This window comes from Centruroides vittatus, unplaced genomic scaffold (assembly GCF_030686945.1).
Source record: "Centruroides vittatus isolate TY-2023 unplaced genomic scaffold, ASM3068694v2 contig_4, whole genome shotgun sequence".
Classification (NCBI taxonomy): Eukaryota; Metazoa; Arthropoda; class Arachnida; order Scorpiones; family Buthidae; genus Centruroides; species Centruroides vittatus.
In genome coordinates, this window is record NW_027122214.1 from 668,273 (window position 1) to 684,434 (window position 16,162).

A 16,162-nucleotide genomic window follows, 5' to 3' on the forward strand; every position below is an offset into this window, starting at 1 on the left:
GGCCATATGTTATTTTTTCTTGGTTTATCGTTAATATATCATTACGGAGTTTCACTTGGTCTTTTTGTTTTCGCAATTCATGAAGTATTGGGAGTAAATTTTTCCTTCTTATCCTTGAGTTTTTAGTCAAATCTGGGGAAATTTGCATATCTTCCCATTCTTTTGATACGTTTTTTTTGTTGTTTCTTGTGAATAAAGGTATAAAAAAATTTATCACGAAGTTGCTTATTGATGAATGTTATTCTTACTGTTGTATTAGGTTGCTTTGTGATTAAATTTGTTTCTGTAATCTCAGTTTGGGCTATATCATTCGTCATAAAGTATATACCTCTAACTTAGATATGGATTTTGAACTCGGATATTTGTATACAATTATTTTTTTTATAATTATAATCATTACTTAAGGAGTCTATTTTAAATTGCGTTAATTCATTTTCACTTTTTTGATTTTCTAGTTGTTGTTTTAAATTTTTAATTTCTTCCTCCATTTTTATCTGTCTTTCCTTAGTCTCACGTATATCTTGACGTGTTCTTGTTCTTGTTCATGGGTTCATACTGGAAGATGTGGCCGTTATCGGCTTTTCTTCCGATGCGCCGCCTGGTGGCTAGGCGAAGCGGCCGGTCTTGTAAATATACCGCTCGAGGGCTAAGATATGATGGCGCGGGTCTATCCCCGCGTGTGGCCAATAGAGTTGGCTAAGATGACGAGTCTGGTGCAGGTCCAGGGAGAGGGCTTGGCCCAGCTCCCGACGGGCCTCGTCGTACGCCGGACATACCAGCCAAAAGTGGTCGGAGGTTTCCTCCAACCCACATTGCTGGCAGTCCGGTGAGCGACTAATGTGACGTGAATAAAGGAAGGAATGTAAAGGCGCTGTATTTGTTCGTAGCTTCGCCAGAAGCGTTTCCGCTCGGCGCGAGGAGGCCAGATGGTAGGGCCAAGGGGAGAACGGCCGGAGGTGTTCCCTCCCCTTGAGCCGAAGAGCTGCCGACCAATTGTCGGTGAGGGCAAGCTCAATCTTGTCCCTGTTGAGCTGTCGAAGTTCCCTCGGGGTCAGGGAGCGAAGCCAGGAGCCAGTAAGATCGGCGTGGCTGGCTGCCCTATCAGCCGCTTCGTTAATCAGTATACCTGAGTGACCTGGGATCCAAACGAGGTCCAGGGGGGCGGTTCTTGACGTATTCGTTCTACGTCTTCTTTTATATAGGCCATTTGTTCCAACAATTTATCATTTGAGACATTTATTAAATCTGATATTTTAGTCCATAGAAGTGCGGATGAGGTGTCAAGTTGACTTGCCGAATTAGTAAGAAGACTTGAATTAATATTAGGTGACTCACCTGTTGAGCCTAATAAATTCTGCTGACCAGGTTCCATATTTTGATTCGATAATTCTTTTGTTCCTTCTTGTAAATCACTTTTCGGTTGTGTTCCATAATCCGTAATGAGTTTGAAGTTTGAAGTGCTTGGTTGAGCTTGTTTGTTCTCTGTTCTCGTTCTGGTCCGTGGAAGTCTTCCACGCTTGACTGGAGATCTTTGCATATTATTATTTTTTATATTATTGCTTTTTCCTTTACCTTCACTTAGATATTGTTAGTTTAAACTTGTTTAGTAATAAATTAATCAAACGAACAGCGATTCATCACTTCGCAGCACAAATGAAAGGTTCACCAAAAAGTCACTCGCAGCGTCGACGTTCAGACACGCCCCCCATTATACTAAATTATTATTTTAATGATTCAGAATAATGCTGACATGGAATGGAAATATATCAGAACCAGACAATACGCTACATATTTTTATGTGGACGAAACCGTATTCAGTTCTTTCAATTTAATGCTGAATTGGTACGAAATATGTTCTAAGCTACATTTTTTAATAGAAGCGACAAAGGTCTACGGTCCATCAAGACTACGACCCATACGAGGATATTTGGCTTGGCTGGTATGTGAATAATACATTCATTAGAATTTTTTTGCAATAAAAATCATTCGTAATAAATTTCAGAAATGTTGCCTTGTGATAAAGGAACCGGAGATCGAAGACGAGGAAACAAATAAAGTAAGTTTTAATTGTAAATATTTATATTACAAGCTGAAATTTAATTGTAGTTAAATAATTCGTTTTTCTTCCTTACAATATTAACACTAATAAAATGATATAAACTTTCTGTATACATTGTATATTCGAAAATAAAACCATTTCTTGGTGAATCAATTTTAGTATTTAAATTCTCGAATTTAAAGCTATGTTTGTATTTTTTGCTGTTAAGTTCGATATTTGCCAGTAATAATCTATTTATAATTTTAAAGCTTGCCTATTTTTTATCTTAAATTTATTTATCTATTTTTCCTTTTTAAAAATCATTTTAACATTAAAAATATTCGCCGAAATCATTTTAAAATAATTTTTACACTAAAAGAGATATTTTGTAAAGGATTAAAAATGATTTTTTTTAAATATCTTTTTTTGTTTTTGATTTTATTCCATTATTAAATAAATATAAACATAATTCATATATTATGAATATAAAAGCAATTTAACTACTGTATAAAATTTATATTAAAATCATAAAACCAAAATAAATTATTAAACTATTTTATTTAATGTAAATAAAAACAATATATGTACAGTACATTAAAGTTTTTTCTTGTTTAAGAACACATAAACAATACTTTGTAGGATTTTCAAAATTTAATGGGTTTTAAAATCTTCGTTGCTCTGAAGATTTAAAAGAAACAATTTAATTTGTTTGTTTTAAATCTTCAGAGCAACGAAGAAACAAAAGCAGCGGATTATCTTGTATTTCGTATAATACCTATCATGCAATTTCATACCAAAAATCCACAATTAACATTTTTTTTTTCATTTCATTTTCTTATTTTTTCTTTCGGTGCTTTAAAATTTAATAAAATTTTCCATATCCATCTTTATAAACATCTTCATGTCCTCCAAACCTTCCATATCCTCCTCGATTAGCCTCATATCCTCTATCATCGTAACTTCTACTGATTCCACTTCCTCCGTATCCCTTCAGATACCTGACATCCTCGTAAGGATAGCAGGATGCTAAGACGATGCAAGAAAGAAGGATAATCATCTGGAGTGAAGAAATAAAAGTTATACAAAATACTTGTAGTAACATAAGTTAAATAAAACTATAATATAACTTACCAAACTTTTCATTTTGATTTGAAGTTTTAGTGATCGATGATTGTGAATAAAAGAGTTTTCTAGTTTTATATACTAATCAGCTTGTAACAGTAACCTATATATAGCGAGTTAAACCAATTGTAGCAAGTTCATGTGGTCAAGGCTTCGTAGCATTTACATGTATTACATTATTGTAAATTGTGACCATGAATTTGGATAGAGTTCATAACTTTATAAAAGTCACAAAGAAATTATTTCCAAATCGTTGCCATTCACAATGATTTTTACAATAAATAAACTTTATTATTTAAACAGAAAATGAAGAAAATAATATTATTGAATAATATTATTGATCACTTATTTATTGTAGAATTTATTATTCTTGTTTCTTTAATTTCTTATATAGAAAATTGACGTATTATTATTTAAAGTCATCATATACTAATTTCAAATAGGGAAATTTTAAACTTAAAATTTAGAAATTGGCTTAACAGATCTTCGATTAATTAAATATAAATGTGAATAATCATTTATTACATTTAAAATAGCTTAAGTAATCAAATTACACAAAAGTAATTATTAAATGAATAAATCGAATCATCAATTTTGGGAAAAAGTAATATTCTTATATTTAATTCTACTTCCAGATAAAATCGATTTCCAAGTAATTTTGTCTTCCTATAAATAAATAAAAACCACACAAATATAAATAATTATATCTATAAATACTCTGTAGAACATTTTATCTTAAGCTGCATGCAAAAATTTTATAATTTTATGAAAATTATAAAATGTTACTTTTAATTGGTAAAAGTTTAAATCAAATTTATGAGTTTTGTGTAAAAATTATATAAAATCTCCAGGTATAAAGAATTAATTCTAATAAAATTGTAATATTTAGAAATTTTTTGAAAAATAAATATAATAATAATAATAATAATAATAAGCAATACTTAAACATTCTTTCTATTTTGAATTTTTTTAAATTTTATCATTGTTTGGAGAGCCCAGTAATTTTACTGATCCATAGGGCAATGCAGGCTGGAGCATAAGCTCCTGGTAGGGACACCCATGCCAGTAAGGTCTATGGGGAGAAATGAAGCTAAGAGTGACCACACCCACATTCTGTGGAGATATTTATTATGGTGATAACTAGATCAAAGTGTGATACCGGCTCGGACGTCGCCCGGGTTAACAAGGTCCGCGTTCGTGAGTTAGGCAGAGGCTCACGTTCGAAAAATAGGCCACAGTCTCCCCTGGTTACCGGTGGCGAAAGCAGCACCGGCCCAAGCATGGCTACTGCAATGCCCTCAACAGATGTGAGGAACCAACCCAGCCTTGGTGTTTCTGTGGCAATGCATCCACAGACCACAAAGGCTGGAAAACCACGCCAACGGATGAAATGGACAGTAGAAATGAACGAGTTTATCATCCGTACTTACTACACAATCACAAAACTTGAAACAAACATGACAGCATACAGACAACAACTACACCATAAATTCACACAACAATATCCTCACCTCACTGTCACGGAACAAAGGGTTGTTGATCAAAAAAGAACAATTATACACAACAACCTTATTGCACAAACAACACTTGAACTTATCAAACAACAGGTTGCTGATCAAATACATCAACAGACAGAAACATCTAACATTAATGAAGATCATGTAACCTGTCAGGATAATCCAGCAACAAGCATTGATAATAACACACATACAACAATTACCACTAATGATACTACAGACACTTCCTCATCCATCACTGATAACATAGACTTGGATTTAGTTAATACGCTCTCACTTATATTTCAGGAAACACTCACTAAATATACAGGTACAGATCCCACACAACGACCACGAATACCAAAAATCAACACGTCAAAGGAAGTAGGAAAAACACTAAATTATGTAAACACTCACTTACTACCACACTACATTCATTCAATTTCTACACTCGCAGACATTCATACATTAGTTTATGCTGGGGCAGTCACAGTAGTGACACACCATGGACTGAAAGTACAATCACAGACAAATACACAGAAAACACAATTCTATCACAAGCCTGCCTGGCAGAGAAGAATAGAAACACAAATAAATGACATTAGACAGCAATTAGGCAGGCTAACACAATACACTAAAAACAACATAACACCCAAATTAAGGAAACAGCTCAAAAACATTTTCAAGAAAATAAAAACACGCACAAAACATGAACATCACAACACACACATTACAGAATACATTGATACACTAAAACAAAAACTTGCTGCCAAAGCACGTAGACTCAATCGATACAAAACATGTACACTACGAAAACAACAAAATAAATTATTTACAAACAATGAAAAACTCTTTTACAGACAAATTAATAACAAAGCAAACACTGATACACAGCACAGTGGCACACCAACAGAAGAAGAACTCACAACATATTGGTCTTCTCTTTGGTCCAGTGCTGTCATGCACAATGCTGATGCAGGCTGGATCGAGGAGGAGAACAGAAACTTGCACAACATACCAACTATGCCCTGTGTTGAAATAAACATACATGATTTCCAATACACTGTTAACAGAACACACAACTGGAAGACACCTGGTGTAGACAACATTCACAATTTCTGGTACAAAAAGTTTACATCACTGCACCAGGAACTAGCTAAACACCTAACACACATCATCATCAATCCACAAGACATGCCAAATTTTCTTACTCAGGGCATCACCTACATGAAACCTAAAAACAACAATACCACAGACCCCACACAATACAGACCAATTACATGTCTTCCAACACTCTACAAATTATTGACATCCTGTATTGCAAACAAAATATACAAACATGTTGAAGAACACGACATTCTAACAGAACAACAAAAAGGTTGTCGTAGAAACCACAGGGGATGCAAAGAACAGTTACTCATAGATTCAGTCATTCTACGGCAAGCACACAGACAACACAGAAACATACACATGGCATATATAGACTACAGAAAAGCATTCGACAGTGTTCCACACAGTTGGCTGTTACATATCCTACACATGTACAAAATACATCCATCACTCATTGCATTCTTTCAAAACACTATGCAGCACTGGAGAACAACACTACATCTCAGGGTTAATAACACTTCCATACAAACAAACCAAATTTTTATTAGGCGAGGAATTTTTCAAGGAGATTCCTTGAGTCCTCTCTGGTTCTGCTTAGCCCTGAACCCATTATCCAACATGTTAAACAACACGCAATATGGTTACAATATTAGACACAAAAAAACAACACAGTTTACACTGTCACATCTCATGTACATGGATGACATAAAACTTTATGCTTCCACACAAAAACAACTTCATCAACTCTTACAAATCACACATTCATACACCATGGACATACAAATGGAATTTGGCCTAGATAAATGCAAAACAGTTCACATAGAAAAAGGAATCCTGAAGAAAGAAGATTTTGCACTTGGAAATGGAGACATTATTGAATCCATGGAAGAGGGCGAGTTCTACAAGTATTTAGGATTCCAACAGGCCAAACTAACAGAACATACACAAATAAAGCAAAGATTAATTAAAGAATACCAAAGTAGGTTAAATGCTATTCTCAGAACACAATTAAATGCAAAACACACAGTTAAAGCAATAAACACATATGTCATCCCAGTACTCACATATTCTTTTGGAGTTATACATTGGACTCACACAGATCTTGAGCAACTCCAAAGGAAAACAAGAACAACACTTACTAAGCATAAACAACATCATCCTAAATCCGCCACAGAAAGATTAACCCTTCCACGTAAAGATGGCGGACGTGGCCTGATTGACATAGTTAACCTTCACTACAAACAAATACAGTCACTGCGAGAGTTTTTCTACAAAAAACAAGAAACATCACAATTACATAAAGCAGTAACTCTAGCAGACTCGAATAACACACCATTAAACTTACACTCACATCATATGGACACAACACAACATATAAAAAGCATAGACACCATTAAGCAATCGTGGGCTCGAAAGGCACTCCATGGCAGGCATCCTTATGATCTGGCCCAGGATTTTGTTGACAAAACTGCGTCAAACAGCTGGTTAGCTCGGGGATGCCTCTTTGGGGAGACGGAAGGATTCATGATTGCCATACAGGATCAGGTCATAAATACTAAAAACTACAGAAAACACATACTCAAAGATGCAACACTCACAAATGACACATGCAGAAAATGTCACATCATGCCAGAAACTATACAACACATCACCTCTGGTTGCAAGCTCTTGGCACAGACAGATTATTTACACAGACATAACCAAGTAGCAAATATAATACACCAAGAGCTTGCAAAGAAACACAAATTAGCAGACATCCACGAACCATACTACAAATACATTCCACAGACAGTATTGGAAAACGACATGCACAAAATGTACTACGACAGAGCCATAATCACAGATAAAACAATTTACCACAACAGACCAGACATCACACTCATTGACAAACACAATAAAATCACATACATTATAGACATATCCATTCCAAACACTCACAATATACAAAACGCATGCACTGAAAAAATTAGCAAGTACACAGAACTCGCCCAGGAAATAAGGCATCTGTGGAGGATGGATGGGGTGCTTATTGTACCTGTAGTTCTCTCCTCTACAGGTGTCATACCACACACACTACACAAAAGCCTGGGCACATTAGAATTGAATAGAAACACATACATCACTCTACAGAAGGCCACTATATTGAATACATGTCATATTGTGAGAAAATTCCTGAATACAGACACACACACTGATACACTTCTTTAATTTCTGTTTTGGTTACTATGCCTTGACTTTGGTCCGGCATAGTACACAGCCACCGGTGTTAACCGAGTATATCTAACTTAACCCAACATAATAATAATAATAATAATAATAATAATAACTCTCCCGTGGTCACCACCTGGTCGTGGTGGGAGAGCCCAGTAATTTTACTGATCCATAGGGCAATGCAGGCTGGAGCATAAGCTCCTGGTAGGGACACCCATGCCAGTAAGGTCTATGGGGAGAAATGAAGCTAAGAGTGACCACGCCCACATTCTGTGGAGATATTCATCATGGTAATAACTAGATCAAAGTGTGATACCGGCTCGGACGTCGCCCGGGTTAACAAGGTCTGCGTTCGTGGGTTAGGCAGAGGCTCACGTTCGAAAAATAGGTCACAGTCTCCCTTGGTTACCGGTGGCGAAAGCAGCACCGGCCCAAGCATGGCTACTGCAATGCCCTCAACAGATGTGAGGAACCAACCCAGCCTTGGTGTTTCTGTGGCAATGCATCCACAGACCACAAAGGCTGGAAAACCACGCCAACGGATGAAATGGACAGTAGAAATGAACGAGTTTATCATCCGTACTTATTACACCATCACAAAACTCGAAACAAACATGACAGCATACAGACAACAACTACACCATAGATTCACACAACAGTATCCTCATCTCACTGTCACCGAACAAAGGGTTGTTGATCAAAAAAGAACAATTATACACAACAACCTTATTCCACAAACAACACTTGAACTTATCAAACAACAGGTTGCTGATCAAATACATCAACAGACAGAAACATCTAACATTAATGAAGATCATGTAACCTGTCAGGATAATCCAGCAACAAGCATTGATAATAACACACATACAACAATTACCACTAATGATACTACAGACACTTCTCTCATCCATCACTGATAACATAGACATGGATTTAGTTAATACGCTCTCACTTATATTTCAGGAAACACTCACTAAATATACAGGCACAGATCCCACACAACGACCACGAATACCAAAAATCAACACGTCAAAGGAAGTAGGAAAAACACTAAATTATGTAAACACTCACTTACTACCACACTACATTCATTCAATTTCTACACTCGCAGACATTCATACATTAGTTTATGCTGGGGCAGTCACAGTAGTGACACACCATGGACTGAAAATACAGTCACAGACAAATACACAGAAAACACAATACTATCACAAGCCTGCCTGGCAGAGAAGAATAGAAACACAAATAAATGACATTAGACAGCAATTAGGCAGGCTAACACAATACACTAAAAACAACATAACACCCAAATTAAGGAAACAGCTCAAAAACATTTTCAAGAAAATAAAAACACACACAAAACATGAACATCACAACACACGCATTACAGAATACATTGATACACTAAAACAAAAACTTGCTGCCAAAGCACATAGACTCAAACGATACAAAACATGTACACTACGAAAACAACAAAATAAATTATTTACAAACAATGAAAAACTCTTTTACAGACAAATTAATAACAAAGCAAACACTGATACACAGCACAGTGGCACACCAACAGAAGAAGAACTCACAACATATTGGTCTTCTCTTTGGTCCAGTGCTGTCACGCACAATGCTGATGCAGGCTGGATCGAGGAGGAGAACAGAAACTTGCACAACATACCAACTATGCCCTGTGTTGAAATAAACATACATGATTTCCAATACACTGTTAACAGAACACACAACTGGAAGACACCTGGTGTAGACAACATTCACAATTTCTGGTACAAAAAGTTTACATCACTGCACCAGGAACTAGCTAAACATCTAACACACATCATCATCAATCCACAAGACATGCCAAATTTTCTTACTCAGGGCATCACCTACATGAAACCTAAAAACAACAATACCACAGACCCCACACAATACAGACCAATTACATGTCTTCCAACACTCTACAAATTATTGACATCCTGTATTGCAAACAAAATATACAAACATGTTGAAGAACACGACATTCTAACAGAACAACAAAAAGGTTGTCGTAGAAACCACAGGGGATGCAAAGAACAGTTACTCATAGATTCAGTCATTCTACGGCAAGCACACAGACAACACAGAAACATACACATGGCATATATAGACTACAGAAAAGCATTCGACAGTATTCCACACAGTTGGCTGCTACATATTCTACACATGTACAAAATACATCCATCACTCATTACATTCTTCCAAAACACTATGCAGCACTGGAGAACAACACTACATCTCAGGGTTCATAACACTTCCATACAAACAAACCAAATCTTTATTAGGCGAGGAATTTTTCAAGGAGATTCCTTGAGTCCTCTCTGGTTCTGCCTAGCCCTGAACCCATTATCCAACATGTTAAACAACACACAATATGGCTACAATATCAGGCATGAAAAAACAACACAGTATACACTGTCACATCTCATGTACATGGATGACATAAAACTTTATGCATCCACACAAAAACAACTTCATCAACTCCTACAAATCACACATTCATACACCAAGGACATACAAATGGAATTTGGCCTAGATAAATGCAAAACAGTTCACATAGAAAAAGGAATCCTGAAGAAAGAAGATTTTGCGCTTGGAAATGGAGACATTATTGAATCCATGGAAGAGGGCGAGTTCTACAAGTATTTAGGATTCCAACAGGCCAAACTAACAGAACATACACAAATAAAGCAAAGATTAATTAAAGAATACCAAATTAGGTTAAATGCTATTCTCAGAACACAATTAAATGCAAAACACACAGTTAAAGCAATAAACACATATGTCATCCCAGTACTCACATATTCTTTTGGAGTTATACATTGGACTCACACTGATCTTGAGCAACTCCAAAGGAAAACAAGAACAACACTTACTAAGCATAAACAACATCATCCTAAATCCGCCACAGAAAGATTAACCCTTCCACGTAAAGATGGCGGACGTGGCCTGATTGACATAGTTAACCTTCACTACAAACAAACACAGTCACTGCGAGAGTTTTTCTACAAAAAACAAGAAACATCACAATTACATAAAGCAGTAACTCTAGCAGACTCGAATAACACACCATTAAACTTACACTCACATCATATGGACACAACACAACATATAAAAAGCATAGACACCATTAAGCAATCGTGGGCTCGAAAGGCACTCCATGGCAGGCATCCTTACGATCTGGCCCAGGATTTTGTTGACAAAACTGCGTCAAACAGCTGGTTAGCTCGGGGATGCCTCTTTGGGGAGACGGAAGGATTCATGATTGCCATACAGGATCAGGTCATAAATACTAAAAACTACAGAAAACACATACTCAAAGATGCAACACTCACAAATGACACATGCAGAAAATGTCACATCATGCCAGAAACTATACAACACATCACCTCTGGTTGCAAGCTCTTGGCACAGACAGATTATTTACACAGACATAATCAAGTAGCAAATATAATACATCAAGAGCTTGCAAAGAAACACAAATTAGTAGACATCCACGAACCATACTACAAATACATTCCACAGACAGTATTGGAAAACAACACGCACAAAATGTACTACGACAGAGCCATAATCACAGATAAAACAATTTACCACAACAGACCAGACATCACACTCATTGACAAACACAATAAAATCACATACATTATAGACATATCCATTCCAAACACTCACAATATACAAAACGCATGCACTGAAAAAATTAGCAAGTACACAGAACTCGCCCAGGAAATAAGGCATCTGTGGAGGATGGATGGGGTGCTTATTGTACCTGTAGTTCTCTCCTCTACAGGTGTCATACCACACACACTACACAAAAGCCTGGGCACATTAGAATTGAATAGAAACACATACATCACTCTACAGAAGGCCACTATATTGAATACATGTCATATTGTGAGAAAATTCCTGAATACAGACACACACACTGATACACTTCTTTAATTTCTGTTTTGGTTACTGTGCCTTGACTTTGGTTCGGCATAGTACACAGCCACCGGTGTTAACCGAGTATATCTAACTTAACCCAACATAATAATAATAAGCAATACTTAAACATTCTTTCTATTTTGAATTTTTTTAAATTTTATCATTTTTTAAACGATAACCTGTCAGGAAAGTCTTTTAGATGTTAAAATATCTTAAAATATTGTTTACATTTAAAATCAACAATTAATAAAAAAGAACAAGTTTATTTAATATATGCATGACTTAACAACAGCCAAATTATAAATTTTCCTGCATAAAATACACGTCCATCAAAGGAAGAAACATAAAAGTGTAAATATGGATCCCAGTCGTGTGCGAGAGAATTTAAACCCTTCGATGAATTTTATTATTATTCATTCTATTCTGAAGTTAGCATATGATTTATACAAATAATTTTTATTTTAAGTAACTTTTTTTAATCCAACGATAAATTATTAATTAATGATTTTATGAAAATTTCTAAAAAATCAAAATCAAAAATGAGATCATTACTGACAAATACAAACTTATAAAGCTTATATATAGATTTTTCGCAATTTTAAAAAGAGTATAGAAAATTTTATATTTTACTTGATGTTTTTATTATTGTTTTGTTTTTTTTAAGTTTTAAATTTAAATTTATTTTGAATTTGGTTTCACACGTGAGGGGTTTCTTATGTGACTCTTTGTTTCTATTTTGTGAGATTTCCTTGAAATTTTCTGCCCTGTAAATCTTTCATTAAATAAATAAATAGAAAATATTAATATTTTGTACTTTTTTTATTTTCCTCAAAAGACATTTTATGCTTAAAAATCAGAAGTAAAGAATTTATATTTAGTAATTTGTCGTTATTTTTTATATCCGCTATCATTATAGATTCTATTCAACCATATCCTTCGTATTTGTGTAGATGTTTGCCATCTTCATAAGGATAATTAGATGTAATTATTAATTAGTTTATATTTTATAACAACATTGTATATTTTTTAATTTATAAATATGCAATTACAATATTTTCATGTTACTTCTTAGAAAATAGTTAAAAACTGTATTAAAATTATTTATTTTGAAATTTGTCTACTAAATTTTCTAATATTATAGTAATTTGTATCATTTAATATACTCATTATTAAACTTTGACATCGATCATTATGTTTTGTTTTAATTACAGTAAAATCATTAAAACATTCGTATAATCTCAAATAAAATTATAAGATATGTGGGCAATTAATGTTTATAGCTTAAATTAATCCAAGAAATATTTAAGACACAAAAATTGTAAAAATAATTTTTTTTTATTTAATTAAAAACTTGAATGTATAATATACAATAAAGTGTTTATTTTATAGAGACTTCTGCTGAATTGTATGATTTTCTGAAAATAAATAAATAAATAAATATTGTAAATTATATATTAAAAAAGTTAAAAATTTTCTTTAATGTTTTTAACTTACAAAAACTTTTATAAATAGAGAAATTAATAATAATCATGCGCATATCCTCTTCCATATCCTCCTCCATATCCTCCAAACCTTCCATATCCTCCTCGATTTGCCTCATATCCTCTATCATCGTAACTCCTACTGACTCCACTTCCTCCGTATCCCTTCAGATACCTGACATCCTCGTAAGGATAACAGGATGCTAAGACGATACAAGAAACGAGAAGGAAGAAAATCTGAAGAGAGAAAATTAACTTAAATTATTTTCAAAGGAACAGAAAACAAATTAATTAATTATAATTATATTAGCTTACCAAACTTTTCATCTTGATCTGAAGCTTTAATGATTAGCTGTTCTAGCACAGAATTTGTCCAGCTTTATATACTTATCGGCTTGTGATATTAGCCTACTTATAGAAACCAAAATCAATTGTATTTCAGTTTATATGGTCAAGGTTTATCATTTGAAATAACGTTACTGTTTATGTATGACCGTCAAACTAAATGAAATATGTTGTAAGCATTAAAAAAGTTATTGAAATTTTCTCAAGATCGTTACTAAGTTGTTAAATAAATTTTAATTTTGTATCGAACTATTAACGATATAGAAATGATATGAAAAAATTGACTTATTGTATATTAATACGATTTAACTCATGGTAAAGTAAATATTTTTTATTTATGACCCATTTTTATAGAATTCATATTTAAATTATATCTAAATTTAATACAGTAGTTAAGTCAACGAATTTATTTGGATGTAAATCTATTAATTTATCATAACTATTACAGTAGAGCATCGATTATCCGACTAAATTGGGGGCTGGGGTTGGTCGGATAACTGAAAAAACGGGTAACCGAAAAGTATGAAAAAATACATTATTAGTATAGTATATTAGTATATCCCATGTAATTAGTATACCTACCCCTCACTTTACGACCTATCTGCTTAACGACCACTAGCACTTACGACCAATCGAGTTTCGACCTGCAATTCGGGGAATCCCCTTTCTCAGCTTCAGTGTCGGTCAGTGGCAAATGGTGACATGCGTACTAAGCGTACTATACTACAATAGGCTTGAGCGTACTATAATAGTCTTTTTATGAATCAATATGAAGTTTGTGCATAATTTTTATAATTTTACAACGATTCTATATTCCCGGCGCAAGCTCCTCGCTTATCGACAAATTCGCTTAACGACGTAGTCGTCGGAACGGAACTCGGTCGTAAAGTGAGGAGTACAGTACCTGTATTAGTATATCGCTATTAACCTACTTCGCGTTGAATTTTCATTGATGTTAAGCGTAACAAAATTTTTTAAAAAATAATAATCGTCGCTATCGTATCGTTAAAAATTATTTCTTTATTTTGCACAAAATAAATACAGTACCGTACTGTATATTGAAAAATACAGTATAAAACAAAAAATATATATATTCGGGTTACATATTTTACATAAAGTAGGCCTATACATTAGAAAAAGAAGTCCAAAATTTTCTTTTGCTTCACAGCTGACCCTCGTTTTTTTTGCCGCTAAATCTCTCACGTTTTAAAAACAGCGATTGAATAGCGTCGTTAAATAAAAGTAAGCCTCGTTTAAATACTGGCCTCCCTTTCATAGTCGAGCCAGAGTTGCCAGTTAAAATTCGTAAAAATTTAACAAAAATAATATTAAAGTAGCCAAGATATAGCCAAATATTGTAGCGCCACATTACTAGCGGACATTTGAATTTGCTGACTAGAACACGGTCGGTTAACCGATGTGACGGTTGATCGGGGGTCGGATAATCGATGCTCTACTGTATATGCAAGCAAGAGCAAGCAAGCAAGAGTTCAGTGGGAGCTGAAATGTAGGTTTTGCAAAATGCATGGGAGCCGCAGTTCTGTACTGTCGTAGTAGATAGTATGGTAAGGCGTGTGATTTTATTATATAATATAAATGTGAAATAAACGTCTTATTTTTATGTAGAGACTGAAATCAGTCTCCACATAAAAATAAGACGAGACATTATGTAAAGATTAGAAGTCTCAACCTGGTCACTTGTGACTCTGGATGGACCAGTCGATGTATTTGGAGATCGATAAATTATTACAGGTGGATCGGTGAGACATCTTAATTATTAAATTTAAATTTAATAAAAATAATAACATAAATAATAACTGATATACAGTATTAGTAAAGTAAAATAAACAATTTTGAAATTTGCTTTATTAAAAATATATTGTTAATACATATTTAATTTTTATTTCATCTTATAAGTAATTTATTTATATTTTTACTAGTATAAAAGGATGGCAAATTAAATCTCATTTTGGAAAGAAATGACTATTCAAAGAATAAATTTAGAAATTCCTGCTCTAAAAAGTCTCATCTACGATTTATATTAATATTGAAGTAAATCCTATAAAATTAAATTAAATTTAAAACACGGTAATTTATTTCAGTTTATAGAACTGTGATGGTAACCTATTTATAAGAGGTCAAACACATTGTAGTAAGCTTGTCAAGATCGCAAAATGTCAAGGTGCATTACTGGATATTAATTGAATACATATTGAAATAAATATTATTTTATGTAAATTGCAAAAATTGTTAAAAATTATAATTATTTTTTGATATAAAACGGTTAAATACGAATAAAACTTTTAACAGTTTTTATAAAGAGTTTATGTGGTAATTATTTTAGAAGTTAAGTGTCTAAGATAAGTAACATTAATTACAGAAATAAATAAATTTCTAATAAA

At 33.8% G+C, this 16,162-nt stretch overlaps 1 protein-coding gene across 1 annotated transcript; it reads left to right on the forward strand.

The window, feature by feature from the left end:
- The first annotated feature begins 4,425 nt into the window (after positions 1-4,425).
- Positions 4,426-9,551, forward strand: LOC136976236 (uncharacterized). The gene is made up of 2 exons (XM_067271460.1): positions 4,426-5,434; positions 9,319-9,551. The coding sequence occupies exons 1-2, from the start codon at positions 4,441-4,443 to the stop codon at positions 9,342-9,344; spliced, it is 1,020 nt and encodes a 339-aa protein (XP_067127561.1). The 5' UTR covers positions 4,426-4,440; the 3' UTR covers positions 9,345-9,551.
- Positions 9,552-16,162: the final 6,611 nt, after the last annotated feature.